At 36.3% G+C, this 19,277-nt stretch overlaps 2 protein-coding genes across 6 annotated transcripts in view; both read left to right on the forward strand.

Annotated features, from left to right (window-relative positions):
- The window catches only part of LOC145619515 (diphthine--ammonia ligase-like), a 27,756-nt gene continuing 8,479 nt past the window's right edge, over window positions 1-19,277 (forward strand). Inside the window, exons 1-13 of one of the 5 annotated variants that reach the window (XM_081674220.1) lie at window positions 3-164; window positions 980-1,100; window positions 1,224-1,295; window positions 2,157-2,236; window positions 3,236-3,461; window positions 3,552-3,584; window positions 4,017-4,099; window positions 4,192-4,264; window positions 4,572-4,917; window positions 5,032-5,363; window positions 6,295-6,632; window positions 7,518-7,860; window positions 7,984-8,295. In XM_081674220.1, coding sequence (XP_081530346.1) covers window positions 1,023-1,100; window positions 1,224-1,295; window positions 2,157-2,236; window positions 3,236-3,461; window positions 3,552-3,584; window positions 4,017-4,099; window positions 4,192-4,264; window positions 4,572-4,917; window positions 5,032-5,363; window positions 6,295-6,632; window positions 7,518-7,860; window positions 7,984-8,208 — 2,229 coding nt within the window. In that variant the 5' untranslated portion in view covers window positions 3-164; window positions 980-1,022 and the 3' untranslated portion in view covers window positions 8,209-8,295. Of the gene's footprint in view, window positions 165-979; window positions 1,101-1,223; window positions 1,296-2,153; window positions 2,264-3,231; window positions 3,462-3,551; window positions 3,585-4,016; window positions 4,100-4,191; window positions 4,265-4,571; window positions 4,918-5,031; window positions 5,364-6,294; window positions 6,633-7,517; window positions 7,861-7,983; window positions 8,296-19,277 lie in introns of those variants that run through there. The other 4 variants (XM_081674221.1, XR_014108139.1, XM_081674222.1 and 1 more) reach the window with 4 other exon arrangements.
- Window positions 13,487-19,277, forward strand: part of LOC145621513 (akuammiline synthase 2-like) — a 7,625-nt gene continuing 1,834 nt past the window's right edge. The window contains exons 1-2 of the mRNA XM_081676245.1: window positions 13,487-13,928; window positions 14,729-15,186. Of these exons, the coding sequence (XP_081532371.1) occupies window positions 13,666-13,928; window positions 14,729-15,186 (721 nt within the window). The 5' untranslated portion in view covers window positions 13,487-13,665. The remainder of the gene's footprint in view (window positions 13,929-14,728; window positions 15,187-19,277) is intronic.

The raw sequence follows: 19,277 nt of genomic DNA on the forward strand, positions 1-19,277 counted from the left end.
GAAATGACAAAAATACCCTTCCGCAGCGCCTCCCTTAGACAATTACAGTTGCTGTGTTTTCCTCTCTCTTCAATCTCTTCCACTTTCTTCTCCGGCGAACTCCCATCTCTCCGCCGCCGAAGGCCGGAAAACCACCGTCGTCTTCAAAATTGGCGAAATTAAAGGTTAATATTCTATTGTCTATTCATAATTTAAATACCCTTTTTCTCTCTTACTTTAATTTGCACCATTTTCGCTCCATTTGTTCTTCAAATGGAGAAGATGATAAATAAAAAGATATTATCTTTCCATCTGAATTCATGCGAGTTAATGTAGAAGCTCAGCAATTTTATTATAGCTCTTTTTTGGGTGAATTAGAATTAATAACACACTTTTTTTTAAAAAAAAGAAAAGAATCCGAATTTGTGGCTGCATATAATTTGGGGGCTTTAATTTATGTGACTATTATGTGGGATTCTAAGTTTGAAGGTGAAGAGGGAAAATTCAGATTATTATTAGTCTCATAAAGAATATTTCTACTTTTTTTTTTTTTTTTTTTTAATTTTTAACAAAAGAATATTTCTATTTTGAAGTATAGAACTATAGATTATTACAGTAATTCATTATTAATTTCCAATTATTTTGCAACCGTTGAGTTATGTTGTGATTATCTTATTTAACTATTATTATTCTTATTCTTATTATTATTATTATTATTATTATTATTATTTTAGTAGGGTTGCTTTGTGTAATAGGTTATGTTGCTCGTGATTGATAATTGAATGTAACAGATTTTAATTTGGTTTATGTCACCATCTACATTTATATAATATCCTGATCTTGTGGAAATTTCTGTAGTGTCATTTTATGGTGGTTAATTTATAATTTTATGAACAACTATGCTTTTTTTTTATGATTTGTTAGGGGGAAAAGATTTGATGTGTTCAACCTTGACTATATATTGTATGGCTGATTATTGTGATTATTCATTATTGTATAGTGTAAACACATTGATTGCTATAGCATTAAGCAAAAACCTCAAAATGAAGGTGGTGGCTTTGGTGAGCGGCGGCAAAGACAGTTGCTATGCCATGATGCAATGCATCCATTATGGCCATGAGGTGCTTTAGCAGATTAATTTCTTTTACTTAAGATACCTCATATCTGTTGTATGAATAACTGATGAGTTATATTTATCCGATAATTTGAGTGTCGGGTCTAAATTTCTTGTCATTTATATGTAGATTGTGGCCTTGGCTAATTTGATGCCCGTGGATGATTCAGTCGATGAATTGGACAGCTATATGTATCAAACTGTATGTCTCTTCTTTCATTTTGTACTTGGGGTTCATCTTTTGTATTGCAACATTAGGCCACTAGATAAGTGGATTTGTATTCTCTTCTTTGGCTGGGTTTGGCTTGCTATATGCTAATTAGACCTGGCTTCGTGTGTGTGTATTGGCTATTCTTCTGGTTTAACCTAGAATATGAAAGGTCTAAAAGTTGAGGTCAATACTCAATACAGTTATATTACTTTGTATATGGTCAAGAAGAAATGTAATAAGGTTTTAAACTAGGAAGTTAGTAATCGTATGATAAATGGAGTAAATTTTTCTCATGCTGTAGTTATTATTAATTCAGCGGATTGCTTTGGAGTTCATTCAACTATATTTTTTAGTTTTTTGGTATACAGTATATTGTTTAGGATTTTAATTTCTCTCTCTCTCTCTCTCTCTCTCTCTCTCTCTCTCTCTCCTTTTTTATTTTTTGGTGTGTGTTTTGGGGTAGGGTGGGGGTTTGGGTCGGTGTAGTAGAAGTGTTCATCAGTTTCACTACAAAGAATAAGGAATTGAGCTACTTTTTTTCTCTTCTTCTGTGCACTCTTCTTTCACTCTCTCTTTTCTGTGCTTTATATCCTCAGTCTTTCTTTGTTCCTGGATAGTACTGGATTACCTGGTTTGCATTAATTTTATGGTAGCGCCTTCTTTCGTAATCACAGCTGTGAGTTCCATTATCACCTAAGAATATACTTGTATGATTTTTCCAAAGTCATAAGATTCTTTAATTTTCTAACATAGAATTATCCCTCTTAGTTGGGTCTTTTAGAATCAGAATTTGACAAAAGATTGTTATCTAATTCCCTGATGGCTCTTTGATTCTTGGATAAATGGTTGTAGGTGGGGCATCAAATTGTTGTCAGCTATGCAAAATGCATGGGATTACCACTATTCAGAAGGCGATTACAAGGATCCACCAGGCAAGCTCTTTAAACAGGATTGCTTTGGTAACCCAATCATCTTTCTTCTTCGTGCTCTTAGCTAAAGAACTCTCTTTGCTTGCTAATAGGCAATGTTTTACTTTGTTTTATTTGAGAATCTTGAATATGGCCTTGTTATTCACTTAAGGATCCTCTTTCCATGTGAAAATCTATAATACTGTTATCTGCAGTTCTGCATGTTTATAAAAGGAGTACTAGTCAACAAACATGCAAACAAAAGGGGTGTCAATCCTAGTGTAAAAGGGATGTGTATCTGCAGTTTTGCATGTTTATAAAAGGGGTATTAATCAACAAACACGTAAACTAAAGGGGTGCGGGTGTGTGTGAGTCTCAATTCTGCTCCATGTATCTACTGTACTGTTTTGATTTTTTTGGATTGAAATGCTGTTAATGGTGTCTCACTGTCTCGGAGGCTTCTAGAATCAAGAATAAAGACTTTGTTATAGCTATTCTATTACTCTGTATATTTACATCTGTAGTTATATAAATTGAACTCTGGATGTACAACTTACATCTGTAGTTATATAAATTGAACTCTGGATGTACAACTTAAGAAATACGGAGTGAGTAGAAAAATCTTTTGTTACTTTTTACTTATAATTTCACTTATAATGCATTGTGTCTGACAGTCGTGGATCCATTCTGGGTTGCTGTTTTTCTTGGTGATTGAATATTGGTGTTTCTTTTTCTTGTGAAATGCTGAAAGTCAATATTGAGGTTTTAGATGAATATTTTGCACGTACTGTGAGTTTGGAGTAACTTGTCTCTCCTATAAGGTGTTTTTTTTTTTTTTTTGAAACAAACATTATTTGACTCTTTGTGTATCATGTAGATCATTCTTGTAACTTCTTTAAAGCACCATTGTCTGTCTTACGTGCAACCAAGAAATATAAAGGATAAATAAAAAAAATTCATTGCTGCAGTGGTTGATAGATGATGGAAGCAACTCTAAATTGCTATAGCTTGTGACTTAGACAGGCACCATGAACTTAGTTACAAAATGACTCCTGGTGATGAAGTTGAAGATATGTTTCTTTTATTAAACGAAGTGAAGAGGCAAATACCCGCTATTGCAGCAGTTTCTTCAGGTGCAATAGCATCAGACTATCAGAGGCTACGAGTTGAAAGTGTGTGTTCACGATTAGGACTTGTATCTTTATCTTATCTGTGGAAACAAGAGCAGTCACTGCTCTTTCAAGAAATGGTAACTTGTAATAGCCAATACATTTTGAATTTTTTTTTTCATAAATCTCAGCTCTGTTCTGCCACTAATTTTTGCTTTGTGGTCCAATAGATATCAAGTGGGATCGTCGCTATCATAGTGAAGGTATGGTTAGCATATTCAAGTCTTTCGGAATAATGTCATCTTGTAACATACTGGAAAAATTTGGAATATTTTGGATTCAGAGTGTTAAGATTTTTGTTCTGTTTTAAATTTTAGTTCTGTGAGAGTATTTAGTAGAAATGTCATTCTTTAGTATTTTATCGGATTTGTTCCATAACTGATTTAATTGACGATGCTTCATACAAAGATGATGTTAGTTCTAGCATACAAGTGCACATCGTTATTGATACTACTAATTAAAAAATACATATGCATTAGTTTTTACCTGTAGGTAACCCAAAGAGGTTTGATTCTTATGGCAAGAAAATTGGTGACAGACTCCAAATACAAAGCTTGTTATTCTGTTTATTTTGGAAATACAAGGAAAAGTTTGGTGTGCATGTAAATTCTAGTTCGTTCTGTTCACAATTGTAGGTTGCAGCTATTGGATTGCACCCTGCAAAGCACTTGGGAAAGGAGCTAGCTGAGTTGCAGTCCCATCTTCATCATTTGAATGGGTATATATACAACTTAACAACTTTTCTCATAATATTTTCTTGATTGTACTAATTTAAACTATGATTCACAACTTCACTGTATTTTTTGGTAGCTTGTATGGATCTAATGTATGTGGTGAAGGAGGGGAGTATGAAACGTTGACCCTTGATTGTCCCCTATTTAAGGTAAGATGGTATTTTCCACTATTCGTTTTGTCAATAACGATAATTACTACTTGGCAGTACGCACTTCAGCATCATTTAAACAGGAATTTATGTCCCTACTTTGAATTAGTGCCATCTGTGCTTACTACCTAGTATATTCATTGCCTGAAGACTGGCAATTGGTTTGCATTTGTGTCTTATACATTGCTTCCGGAGTATTCCTTTGTCTATTCCTTTCTCATTGCCACTATCTAGTTTTTTTAACATCCCTGACTTATTAAAAATCAAGTGTGCAAAACTTATGGGCTTTCTCTTTTGAAATTTACAGTTTGCTCGAATTGTGCTAGATGATTTTCAAGTTATACTGCACTCTCCAGATTCCATAGCCCCTGTTGGGGTCCTTCATCCCTTGGCTTTTCATTTAGAACCAAAGGGATTGTCTACAGATTCAAGTGACAGCAATCTTAGTAATGGGATATCTTTGGAGGATATGGATGGTGTCTATGAAATTCAGGGAGATAACACATTGTTACATGCAGACCCAAGCCAGTTTTCTGACTCTCTTTCTGATGTGATTGAAAATACCTCTTATCATCTGCAAATGTCAAAAATAGACAGGGGGGATACTTTCTCCATCTGTTGCTGGTTACAAGATTTGCACAGATCCTCGCCTGGTAAATGATGCTTTGCATATGATAAATGGTCCCCTTTTTTACAAAAAAAATGAAAAATTGTGTAGGACATTGTTGTGAAATTTAATTATACCTCTATTGCGTTTCCAATGTTAGGTTTGCAGACTGATCTCAAAGTTGTTTTATCCCATCTTGAATCACAACTCAAGCAATGTGGTTTTAGTTGGGAGGATGTGCTCTATATTCATATGTATATTGCTGATATGAATGAGTTTGCTGTGGCAAATGAAACATATGTGAGCTATATCACCCAAGAAAAATGCCGATTAGGTGTTCCATCACGCAGCACAGTAGAGTTGCCTTTGTTGCAAGCAGGGCTAGGGAAAGCGTATGTTGAAGTTTTGGTGTCACGGGACAAAACTAAAAATGTTCTACATGTACAAAGCATTTCACGATGGGCACCTAGTTGTATAGGGCCCTACAGCCAGGTAAAGTGTTTATATCATTATATGTATTCCCGTATTCAGGTTATTTCTAAAGAGAGTTTGATTTCATAACTGAGATTACCTAAATAGACCTAAATTAGAGCTGAATTGATCTGGGATTGTTTCTTTTATTGAACTACTCTTGTGGTTTGCTCCAATCTGTCTATAAAGACTTTTTGTTTTTGGATTAGGGAATTATGGCTTTGACTGCTTATGTATACCAGTGGCTGTTATAAAATCATGATATTTATGGTTTAGGAATTTAGGAATATTAACCAACTTCATATTTTACGTTCCCACAACTATTGTGCATCCTGTTTTGACAAATTACAAGATTTGCCACAAGATATCCTAACAAGTAACAACTGAAAACTTGAAAATTAAAAAGAATTAGACACAGTAATTTGTATTAGACATGTCTGATGCTTGGTTCACTGTTCAATTCATTCTTCCTACTTCCCTTTATTTAACTAGTCTTTGGGGATTTTAATATTTTGGCAGATAAACAAAATAGCTAATTGCTTACAGTTACCATTCAGAACGTGCTTCGTGTAACTTTTGTAGAGAGTGTCAGAATTGAACACTGGTTATATAGAATTGGTCCCAACTCCAAGGACTCCCAACTCAAGAAATAACATTTTCAGTTTGGTACACGCCCAACCTGTCCCCCAACACCCCCCCCCCCCAAATCCTTGAGGAATGTTATAACTTGTTCTGGGTAGTTTACGTAGCATTTGAAATTGAGACCTTGTCATTTATCTGAAGAAGCAACTCAAACTCAGTTTCCCCTCGCTTCCCCTTCCTATCCCCCTTTCCTTTCCCTCTTCCCCTTCTCTTTCCTTTTCCCTCCTCCTTTTCTATCTAAATACTTAGATATATCTTTAATGAGCTTTCTGCCCATGATGAACACCTGTGTTTTGTTCTGATCTTTTAGGCAACCTTGCATCATGGAATACTTCATATGGCTGGGCAACTTGGTCTTGACCCTCCGACAATGACCCTTTGTGACGGTGGCATTATTTCAGAGCTGGAGCAAGCATTGTTGAATAGCGAAGCGATTGCTGATAGCTTTCGTTCTTCAATATCTTCCTCTGCAATTTCATTCATTGTTTACTGTTCAATACATACTGTATCCTTGAATAGGGCTGAAATGCAGGACAAGTGGGAAGGATACCTTGAGCAGTTAAAGAAACTTCATTCAGCTAAAAGAAGTGGATTTAAAGTATTTAAACCAATTCTTTTGTTTGTCCTTGTCCCTCAACTACCGAAGAGGTGCTTCCCCTATATCATTGTCTGGTCCTACTTTCATTTTTGAGTTGTTTCAAATTTGGTATCCTATATGCGTAGTATGTCGAACATCACTGTCATCGATATATTGTTCTACTAATTTTTTTTCTCACTGGATGTTTGATATTCTTCTTTATCTGCTTTAAAGTCAACCTGATTTTTGCATATGCAGTGTGTTTGCTCACTATTGCATCTCTGTCGACTCTTTATATAGATATAGCTCTGGTCTTCATGTTCTAAAGTTTGTTTGCATTTTTCTTAAACGCCATTGGTCAAAGATATGGCTGTGGTTGTCAATGAATAGAGAACGACCTGGGACTGGGGAACGTGGGAGGCTTAATCAGTACTCTCGCTGAACCTATTTTTGTATGTTTCTTAATTTAGGAGTAAAGGATTTTTATTTAGCTACTTAAGTTGGTCTTTACAGAGTTGTGTTGTCCTTTATAAAGTGTGCAGTTTTCTTGCTTTTGCTCTGACATAGCCTTAGAGATTCCGGGTTATGCCTGAGACCAATTTTCATTGGGAAACTGGTCAGTTTTAATTATTTCAAGTTTACGCCTTCAATGTAGTACAGATTCCTTTCTAGTTTCTATTGACATAGTTAATATTTTAGCTGTGCTAAGCTAGTTTTTAGGACCTTATGCCTCTTAATATGCAAACATAGTTCTTGGTTTTTAGGACCTTATTCCTTTTCGTTTCTGTGGATGCATATGTTACATCGTGGATATCATATTTGATTATGTTCAATAACTTAGAAAAGACAGGAGTCTATCATGATAGCATATGAAATAGCTGAACACTACTGAGCAGGACTTGTTTCCACAAATTCTGGAGTACTGATATATTTACCTCTATTTTTTAATATTGTAGAGCACTGGTTGAGGTAAAACCAACACTTTTCATTGTGGAGGATGATACAGATTCAACAAGTGACACAGATCAACCAGATGCCGGTAATGCAACTCCACAAAGTTACTGGGGGTTTCAGCAGGATCTGTGGCATGATTCTTGCCTTCAAAAATGCATTATGCCGGGAAATATATGTGCAGTTATGCTAAGCATTACAAGTGAAATTATTGCAAAGATTTGTAATGATTCCCTTGTTTCCGAGCATTCCCTTTCTGAAGGACAAACAGAAAAGGTCGCAAAGTTCTGCATTTATCTTATCAACAAAATCCTCACCGAAAACATGTTTTCCTGGGAACATGCAATGGTTAGTTGATTCCCTATGTTCTTTTCTTTTGTTTTCAGCTCTCTATACTATTTTGGTGATAGGATTTTTTTTTTTTGAGGGGCTGTTTCTTTGTTGGATTAATACTTCTTCTTTCTATTCCAGTGCTTGAGGATTTACTTTCAAACTGATTCTTTGGTGCAAATGGAGATGTTATCACTTACATTCAGCCAAGCATTTCAAGAATTTGCGAAAATTAATCCGAAGTTTAAGACTGGTGATGACGAACCCATTTTTAACCTCATTCCTGTCCTTGGCTCTGGGAGGTTGGCTGCATCTATGGATGCAGTTTTGACATGTGAATTGTTAGCTCAGAAGCCTTCATCTTAGAATGCATTATTTAATGGGCGTAGATTACTTGAAGTTGAAATTTCCTAACTTATCAATTATTATAAATGAGGTATAGCCTTTTTTACATTTTTGTTTCCTGAACTATGCTTATATCGTTATATAACCAGGTTTCAAATACTCTCTTTGTTTCTTTAAATAAAGTTTGCATAATTTATGGTCAATGTTTTAAATTATGACTAATGAAAATGCAATTGGACAATATTTTACGGGAACAGGTGTTGAACACGGACACGGGCACCGGGCACGTGTCTAAGTGTGCAATCTGGCAAACTCTAAAGTTTTAGGACATGGAAATTTGTCTAATATTGTCACAGGTGTGCTCTCCTTCGATCCTTCTCTCTATCTGCTAGCCCCGTTCCTAGAAATTTATTATGGGCCCTAGGCATAATGTAAGAAAAGGGCCCCTTACGTAAACAAATTTTTTTACACGCAATAGCTTTAAATATAAGACAATGAAAATAACTTAAATTATTTGAATAATAAGTCTCCATACACAATACTGGAGACCTGGAGTAATAACTTTGCATAATATTTCAGTAATTGAATAAATATGAAACGGTGTAATTGAAAAGATTAATATTTTGAAACAGATACTCATAAATCGGAAGATTAGAAGAAGAAGAAGAGGTTATATTGCATAATTATCTCCACCTAATTGACATCTAAATTGCTAACTAAATGCATTTATTATCTTTTTTAAAAGTAGCTTATTTTTTAACGAGTAAAAACTACATTTTAGATAGTTTAAATTCTACAGCTATGCAAATTGATTTTTTTTTTTTGAATTTTTGGGCCCATTCTAGCATGGGCCCTAGGCGGTCGCACTCGAGGCCTACCCTTCCGGGCCGGTCCTGCTATCTACATAGGATCAATTTATCCCTTTAACTTAGTGCTTCTCCTCTCTTGAAGTGTCTGAGTGCACAGTTTAGGATCAGACTTATTTTGTGTCGGTATCTTTGAGATTTTAGCTGGGTCCGATTAACTTAGATTTGGACAATCTTTGAATGACGGAGTATAATAGCGTTTCCAATGGTTTACAAAAACGATCTGCTTGCAAATTAAATTAAATTGTACATGCTTACCATTAGAGTGGCAATATTGATGTAGCTTCATCAAGCAACGTTGCTCAGACAAGCTGCGTTGCTTGATTTTTCAAAGAACACTTCATCCACTTAATATGAAATGTGTATAATTAAAACTATTTATTTAATTATTTATTTTTCAAGCTATTACGTTCTTTTTATCACCATTGGAGCATTTTGTAGCTTAATAATATACTAGCTCTAAATTTAGCTTACTGTTGAAGATGCTCTAATAGTAATGAGCGCGAAACACGCCGCTTGTGTCTGAGGCCTTGATTTAGTAATTCCCCAGGGTTTAGGGTTTCCCAACAGCATTTTGTAGCTAAATACTTCCTCCGTTCTATTAATATTGCAACAATGGACTTTTTACACTATTCATCAGTCTTGTTAGACCATGTAATATGATTTATACGTTATGCAAAATATAGTCACGTGGGATTTTGTTGGATTTCTTATAAATAAAATACTTTCACAATATTAACTTTTTATAATTTTTACACTTACACAATGATAGATATTTAGCATATAAAATGTGCTTTGGGATGTGTAATTTTATCGTTGTTGCAATATTAATAGAACAGAGGAAGTAATATACTAGCTTAAAATTTTAGCTTACTATTGAAGATGCTCTAATCCATAACCCTTAAAAGCCAAATTCAAGGGTGAAGGTAGCATTTTTAAAATGACTTTAAAAAGGGACAATTGACTATAAATGACTTTAATTTTATAGGCATCAACCTTAATTTCAATTAATATTGTTTAGTAATTTTGAAATTATATAAATGGCTGTTATTTTAAAATGACTTGGACAATTGATTACATTATTAGCTCACCCACTCACATAATTAAGCTATAAAATTACAATCCATACGTGGAAAAAAGGACAATCTTAAACATATTATGATTTTAAACAAATTTTCTTATGTTTATATAACAACTAATTCCAAGACATTTAATTAGTGTTTCCTTATTGACATTGTAATTATAATTAGTTAATCAAAGAATTATGGGCAATGTTAATTTTACATTTAAAGTCAATAAGAAGCTGAAATTTATAAGGTAAGAGTAATATCAATTTTGACTTCTATTTGAAATTTTTGTGTATATAATTACCAAAGAGTAAGTTCCCTCTAGGTTTTCTCCTTGGGAGGGTTTTTTTGTTCCCTCTAGGGTTTTTCCCTTGGGAGGGTTTTTCTAGCCTCCATTGCTAGATTTTTCTTCTTTTTTTGAAGGTTTTCCTTCAATCTTCTCCTTCTCTCTCTTTCTCTTCCATCTCTTTTCTTCTGATCTCAATTGTAAATTTTTGTAGGGGGCTTCCATCGGTATTTTTACCGGTGGTAAGCCCCAAAAAAACTTTCTAATTGCTTTCAATAAAAGATCACATCTTTATGATGAAGTTTGATCTACTATTAGGTTTAATTTATTTGTTTGTTCGTCTGTCAAAGTTTGAAGATTTAGGGTTTCACAATCTCCAAAAGTGTCTAGAAGGCCATATGAGTTTTTTCACCCAAACAACTATTCATATGTGGATCTCAAGCCGAATTAGTGCTAACTCACAGATTGTATTGCTTCAGATGAAGATTTTTATAAAGGCGATCGTTGATCAAATCTGCGATGCAACTAGTTCTAAGGTGAATTGTATTTGTATTGAAATTTTAGATTTCCTCGGAATTGTTTGTAAGTGCCGTTTGGCTATATTTCATTAATGAAATCCTTTCTCTTCTTGTCAAAAAAAAAAAAAAAAAAATTACCAAAGAGTAGCTTTAGATCTGTGCATAATTAACTGAAGTCAAATGGTGAGTAAAAATGGTGGCAGTTCTAAAAGGCGGGGGCGTAAGCCTTTTGAGAGAGGGTCTCGAGAAATAAAAGGTGAAACACATGCTTGGTTGAACGACATTACAACTGATTGGGAGGGGTCGTATTTTAAATTTGTGTTTTCTAAAGCATATTTTTCGGAAGGAATTATTGTATGGTCCTCCTTTATAATTTGTTTTAGATAATGCATTCTTATTATAAGCTAATATTTTTTTATTATGATGTTGATTAATATTTAAATTGATGCAGAATGTTTCATTGGATTTTGCTAGAGCGCACTTTGGTTTGTTTCCAAAATCAACTAATGTTGTAGTGCAACCTTATGATACTCGGTTTGATGCTCAATTGAAGATCACGAGACGTGATGACAAGCTTATCCAATGTTTTATCAAGAATGGAGTTGCTGCTGTAATCGATTATTATCAAGTACAAATGAATGAAGGCGCTATTATTAATTATGTCCATGGTAGTCCTATAGTGTTCAATGTAACACTAAAATTAAGTGCTGATTCTTAATGCATTTGTGTGATTTGAAAAATAAGCCCAAAATATGGGTAGGGTGAGATAAATGTAATATGTAATTAGTTCAATATTTATACGTGATGAATAAGTCGTTGACAATATGTATTTTGAAAAAGTTATTCAAAAATATATTTATGAATGTTCGACGAGCGCATCGCGCGCGATCAACCAAACTAGTATTAATAAACGTGAAATTCGCCGCTTGTGTCTGTGGCCTTGATTCAGTAATGCCCCAGGTCCACAGTTTTCCAACAAATGTTCTTCAAGTGGGCTTGTCGCCTTGTCTTTCTCAGGCCCACTGTTGTGATGTAATCTAGTAAGTAATTGAGTATTCATGGGTTTGGGACGACCAATTTAAGTGCAACCCAGTCATTGTACCACTGACTTTATTTTGCTCTGTTTTTATTCAGATCCCGTGTCACACGTTTTTTTTATTTTTTATTTTTTTATTATTTTTTTATTTAAATATGATTAGAATCGATCCCACGACCTCTTGAAATCCGGAGGAGAGCTCTAAACTCTTGAGCTATTCCTCACTCTTACTTTTTGCATGTAATAGAATCGATCCCACGACCTCTAGACTCTTGCCTTTTGGAGTAGATCAAGTTTGGGTTAATTACTACCCAAATGAGGTTGCTCCCTAATTCCCTATGTACTCTCAGACACGTTGTCCATTGATTAATAAATTTGCTCGATGCGTTTTCCTTAAAAAAATAAATAAATAAATAAATAAAAGAATGTGGACTCTTTAAACTCTTGTGATACACACTTAGGTTGTTTTTACCTACTACGTATAAATTTGCGTGGACTCATTTTTCATCATACTTCATATTCCCTCCATCCCTTAAATGATGTTTTAATTTTATATTCAATATCCATAATTTTACCATACACACATTTATTCACTGTAGTTGAAATTTAAACGAGTAGACAATAAGATATTAGGTGTCTTGCATAACTAAATCAAAATTATTAATACTTGTATTTTTTTTTTTATTTTTTGTTTTCGAATCAAACCAATTCATCACTGTAATAGAAAGTCATTCGGTATTCATAAATGAAATTGAAATTTGCAAAATATAACAAAAACCTACGACTACACTATAGGGAGACAACAAACTAGAAGAACATCATTACGTGTGTATATTTATTGGAACCTAAATGTAAAATCAAAGAAAACGCATGAAAAAGAGTCAGAAATAGTTTAATTTCTAAAAGTAGACTATCTTGATCTTAAATGACCAAAAAAAAAAAAATTTAAAAAAAAAACCCTAGAAGAGAGAAGAGAAGGAATTCGAAAATTAGACTATTTTCGTCCTAAACGACTAATGACCAATAATTTAGAAACCCCTAGAAGAAAGGAGATGAGGGATCAAATAAGCAATTCGAAAAAATTAGACTATTTTCATCCTGAATAGCCAATGTATATGTATGTTAAACTCATTGTAGCCCACTTGTGAGTGTTCCATATCAGAGAAAGAGAAGATATGCTTCTACTTTATAAGATAGAGAATTACTCCTACTATTGTCAATTGGTTTTAGTATGAGATGTTCTTAACCTTGTTTGTGGAATAAACTTTCCTCCTTAATTGGGTTGCCCAGGTCCATTTCGTATTTTCTCAAAATTTAACATGGTATCACAACTTGGCTCACAAGTGAGGGGGGTGTGAAATCCATTATTGCAAGCGTCCCACATTGAAGAAAGAAGAGAGATGGTTTCACTTTTATATCCTCAAAAGTTAACATAAATAAAAATATATATGCATTCGTAGAATTTATTATGTACTATAAATATAAGTTCGTCATTGGTAAGGTAGAAGTAACAAAGCAAAAGATAATGGAGTTGCAAGTAGAAATATTATCAAGGGAAACAATAAAACCAGCAATTTCAACTCCTGCTCATCTCAAACACCACAAATTATCTCTACTAGACCAACTTTGCCCATTATGTTATGCGGTAACCAATACATGTTATGCTCCTCCTAATAAGATACGTAATGGAGATAATATCACCATTATGTCCAATAATGATACTTTTGTTGCGCTAAAAGAGTCTCTAACCAAAGCATTGACTCTATACTACCCTCTTGCCGGTAGGCTCGCTCTCGATGAGTCTTCCATCAACTGCAACGACGAAGGCATACCCTTTGTCGAAGCTCGTTGTGATTGCAGTCTCTCAGCCTTCCTCCACGCTCAAAACCGTGCTGACTTTGTTTGGCGTTTCGTACCTAGCATCATCATTCCGCCTTCCGCTGAACTATGTCCGCAAACTAATTCCAGGTTAGTTTGTGGGTTCGTTTCAATTTTTCATGTTTTTTTTGGTTAGGCCTTATTAGCTTAGTTGTGCTAACGAGCCGAGATTCGGTCAAAACTCGGTATAGTTAGTCTTGGCTCGAGCGGGCTTGACTTGGACTCAAGTTTGGCCCGAAATCTTGGCTCGGCTTGAAAGTTGAAAGTTAACAGCGCAACATGCTTAAATTTTTTTAAATATTTAGGATTTAGGATCTAAAATCAATCTTTAAATTTATATTATATTTTTGCGTTCACACTAAGTGTTGGAGATTTCGTTTATGATAAGGAAAAAATCCCACATCAAAAGATAGGAATAAGCTAGAGAGAGAATTTAAGATTTACAAATGCAAAATTTGATTGCCGTATAATTGTCCTTGAAACAATGGCTATGAGCACCATTTTGGGCTTGACAATGCTTGATTGAGCCTGGCTTCAAGCCGTGCTTAATTTTCCAGGTTCGTTGAATTTGAGCTCGAGCCGAGCCTACCTAGGATCGATCGGTCTCGTCTCGTTCATTAAACACCCCTACACCCTAACTTATAATGTACTAATTGGAGCTGAACTGAACTGATTAGAACTGAACTTAACAAAATAAAATTTTAAAAGCTAATGTAATTGAGAAAGTGAAGCTCATTTGAACAGCAAGCTAGCTAGAAGCATTGGATCACAAACTTGTTACAAATAGAATAAACTCGAAATTCAAAATTTTATATGGCATACATTGCATCTATTATTATAAAAAAAATAGATCGAGGTAATATCGATATTGATTACCTTTTATAATGCAGGTCAATGACAGCAGTAGAATTAGTTCTAATGGCGATACAAGTAACAATCTTCAACTGCGGCGGGGTAATGATTGGGGTAAAGGGAATACACAAGATCATGGATGCGACATCATGTGGTAGTTTCTTGAAATGTTGGTCCGACTTTGCAAGCGGAGGAGATCAAGTAAATAATAAGCCCGACTTCACCACGGCCGCCACCTTGTTTCCTCCCCGTCCATGGGCCGCATTAGAGCCACCTAGGGAACCTCTACCATGTTCAAAATTGGATGGAAATAGGGTGCCTAAAGGTTGCGCTGTTAAGGAGTTTCACTTTAGTCCTCATTCTTTGTCAACTCTCCAGGCTAATGCAAGGAGTAGTGACTGCCTACTCAACCCTACCCGTCTTGAAGCTGTATCCGGGTTCATATGGAAGCATGCCATGGCTGCCGCGGCCACTTCTAAAAATACGTCATATTTCGGTGAGTTGAATAATTTAGAACAATCAAGCTAAGGTTTTATTCTATTCGGTCTTGTCAAAGTAATTAGGGCTCAAAGCTTGAGTGTTCTCATTGATCTCAAATCATATAAGTAGAGTACATAGTTTCCTAAGATAATATCACAAGATATTCTAAGAATTATCTTGAGTAAATTAAGGCTGTAATTAAGGAAACTAACTTAAATGATAACAATGAAATATATTCTCCTAATCTTTCCTAACACCCCCCCTCAAGTTGGAGCGGGTGGAGTGAAGACGCCCAACTTGGGAAGGAGATGTTCAAATTGCGATTTGCCCAATGCTTTGGTGAAGATATCGGCCAATTGAACATGAGTAGGAACATAGGAGGGATCAATGAGTCCATCTATGATAGCATCTCGAACAAAGTGACAATCAACTTCAATATGCTTTGTTCGTTCGTGAAACACCGGGTTTTTAGCAATATGCAATGCAGACTGACTATCGCAGAACAATTTAATAGCCTTGGGATGATGTACACCTAAGCTCGAAAGAAGACCCTTCAACCACTTTAATTCACAAGTGATGGCATACATGGAACGATACTCTGCATCTGCCGAACTAGTAGCCACAGTTGGTTGCTTTTTGGTCTTCCAAGAAATAGGTGAGAGGCCTAGAAACACCAGCCATCCTGTCAAAGATCTGCGTGTTAAGGGGCATGCAGCCCAGTCAGAATCACACCAACCCTGCAGAGTTAGTTCATTGTCAGAACGTAACAAAATCCCTTGACCCGGAGTACCCTTTAGATACCTAACAACTCGCAGAGCTGCTTCCCAGTGTTCTTTTCTTGGTTCCTGCATGAACTGAGATAAAATATGAACCGAATAGGCTAAATCCGGCCTAGTGACTGCAAGGTAGATCAACCTGCCAACAAGTCTGCGATAAGATTCAGGATCAGAAAGTACGGGACCACTTGCTAGACCGAGCTTGTGGTTTTGTATCATAGGAAAATCGGCGGGCTTAGAACCTAATAATCCTGCCTCTGAAATAATGTCAAGGGTATATTTTCTCTGACACAAAAACAAACCAGAAGAACTACGGGCGACTTCTATGCCCAAAAAATATTTCAGAGTGCCAAGATCCTTCATATGAAAACAGTCACTGAGATATGCCTTGAATGCCCTTAGAGCAACGGAATTATTCCCAGAAATAATTAGATCATCAACATACACAAGCACATTAATTTGTGTGCGACAATTAGTGTAAGTAAACAAAGAATAATCTGAGTATGACTGGAAGAAACCATATGCCTTCAAAGCAGAAGTAAGTTTAGCAAACCAGCATCGAGGAGCCTGTTTTAGGCCATATAGGGATTTTCTAAGGCGACATACCTTATTAGGGTGCGATGACTCAAAACCCGGAGGAAGTTTCATGTAGACTTCCTCTTCAAGATCACCATGGAGGAAAGCATTGTGGACGTCCATCTGATGAAGCTCCCAATTTTTAGAAGCTGCAACAGCAAGAAAGGCACGAACAGTGACCATTTTAGCCACAGGAGCAAATGTTTCGGTGTAGTCAATGCCCTCCTTTTGATGATTGCCAAAGACAACCAATCGGGATTTTAAACGTTCAATACTCCCATCAGAATTATATTTGATCTTGTACACCCATTGACTCCCTAAAGGACGCTTGCCAGGTGGAAGATCTTCCATTGTCCATGTTCCATTTTTTTCAAGAGCCTGAATTTCATTTTGCATTGATTTTCTCCAACCTGCATCCTTCATAGCCTCCTTAAAAGACCTTGGCTCTTTGCCATAAGTAATAGCTGCAATAAAATTTCGGTAATATGGAGAAAAACTGTCACAATTAATATAATGTGCTATAGGATAAGGAGTACCTGAGGGATGCTTTGGAGACGGAGTGTTAGGAGATGAAGATGATGGACTATTAGTGAGGACCGTGTGAGTCACATAATCCCGGTGTCGAACATTGGGAAATTTCTCACGCATACCCCGACCCAATTGTTCTTCTTGAGCTGCTGTTTGGGGTTGATTTAAAGGGGTAGCGCTGCTTGTGTTGTGCTCTGAAATTGCTGGAGAAGAGACAAGGGGCTGCCGTGGTTGAGGAGAGGCAGCAAGCTCACGTGGCTGCTGATCCGTGAGCCGCTGAGTGGAAGGAGCAGCAGGCTCCGCAACCTCCCCGTGGTGAGCACTCGTATGCCGCGGGGAGCTTGCGGAGTAGTCTGCCTCCTTTTCCCTTTGTGGTGAAAGCACTACTAATTCTTCCCCATTAAATAATGTAGCATTATTTCCAACTTGCACCTCATTACCCAAGTTACAATCAGCTTGATTATCCAAAGTGACATCAATAAAATCGAAATCCACAGGAATATTCATGGGCACAATATTTTCGGGTACAATATTGGATGAGGTCGGATCAAGAAAAGGAAAAACATCCTCGAAAAATTTAACATCTCGCGACACAAAAAAATCTTTCGATTCAAGATCAAATAAATTCCAACCTTTCTTCCCAAAGGGATAACCCACAAACACACACTTACGACTCCGACTAGCAAATTTGTCTCCCTTAGTTTTCTGATTATGGGCAAAACAAAGACACCCAAAGGTACGAATAGTAGAGTAAGACGGAGGAGTGCCAAATAAAATTTCGTAGGGGGTCTTATTTTGCAAAAGAGGAGAGGGAGTACGATTAATTAAATGGGCAGCAGCTAAAACACTCTCCCCCCAAAAATAAATCGGCAAATTAGCCTGAAAACGCAAAGCCCTCCCTACATTGAGAATGTGTTTATGTTTCCTCTCTACCCTACCATTTTGTTGCGGGGTTCCGACACATGAGGTTTGAAATAATATGCCAGTTGCATTGAAAAACTCACGCAAACAATTAAATTCTGTGCCATTATCACTTTGAACAATTTTAATTGTTTGAGAGAACTGTCTATCAACCATTGCCACAAAAGACATAAACATACGAAACACCTCGGTTTTATCAATAAGCAAATATATCCAAACAGCACGTGAAAAATCATCCACTATTGTCAAGAAATAACGAGCACCACAAGACGATGCATGTCTATAAGAACCCCACAAATCACAATGTATTTTTTCAAAAATTCTAGTAGTTTTATTCTCACTAATGGGAAAACTATCTCTAGGGTGTTTAGCACGAAAACAAACTTCACATGCTTTATTTAAACGACCCTTACAATTTTGAACGGGAGAGAGAAGCTTAACAACTTTTTCCGAAGGATGACCCAAACGCTTGTGCCACAGTGCTAGCAATTCAGACGACTCAGAAGTAGCCACATGTTGCACGGAAGCCCTTCCTTCGAAGTAGAATAGTCCATCTCGCCTAACACTCGTTCCAATCAGCTCCCTCGACTGGTCCTGTATAGCACACATATTTGAGTTAAATTGGACAGTATAATTTGTATCATCAATTAATTGTGATACCGAAATTAAATTGCAACGTAAATCAGGAACAAATAACACATTAGTAAGAATGATTTTCGAAGATAATCGAACCGAGCCTTCCTTTATGGCATAAACGGTTTTGCCATTCGGAAGACCAACCGGGCAATTAGAGATGGGTTGAGTATCAAAAAGCCACTTGTCACAACAAGTAACATGTCTAGAAGCCCCGGTATCCACGATCCATAATGCATTATCAAACTCACCATTCAAACGATCATCGGCAATTTTTGTGTTACCAATAAACCCGGCAATCGCCTTCCATTGATCCGCGGTGAACATGTGGGAAGCACTGCCAGTACCCTCGGCATTGGTTGCTGCAGACCCGGCAGTGGTAGCATTTGCTCGAGCCTGCCCACGCCCCCTAGCACCTGCCTTGCCACGCTTGGAGGGGTTAGGCCACCACTCCGGAAACCCCTTTAATTCGAAACAACCAGAGACAAGATGACCTGTTTTCTTGCAATGGGAGCAAATCAACCCAGACTTAGTCTTGGATTGCTCACAACGAGCAATTGAGGATTTTAATTGCTGAATTCGCGGACCGTTAACAACAGCGAAACGCATCTTTAGAGTATCCCATAAACGTTTTGCATCTTTGTATTTCGAAAGAGTGGTCTTCACTTCCGGG

Source organism: Chenopodium album, chromosome 27 (assembly GCF_948465745.1).
Source record: "Chenopodium album chromosome 27, dcCheAlbu1.1, whole genome shotgun sequence".
Taxonomy (NCBI): domain Eukaryota; kingdom Viridiplantae; phylum Streptophyta; class Magnoliopsida; order Caryophyllales; family Amaranthaceae; genus Chenopodium; species Chenopodium album.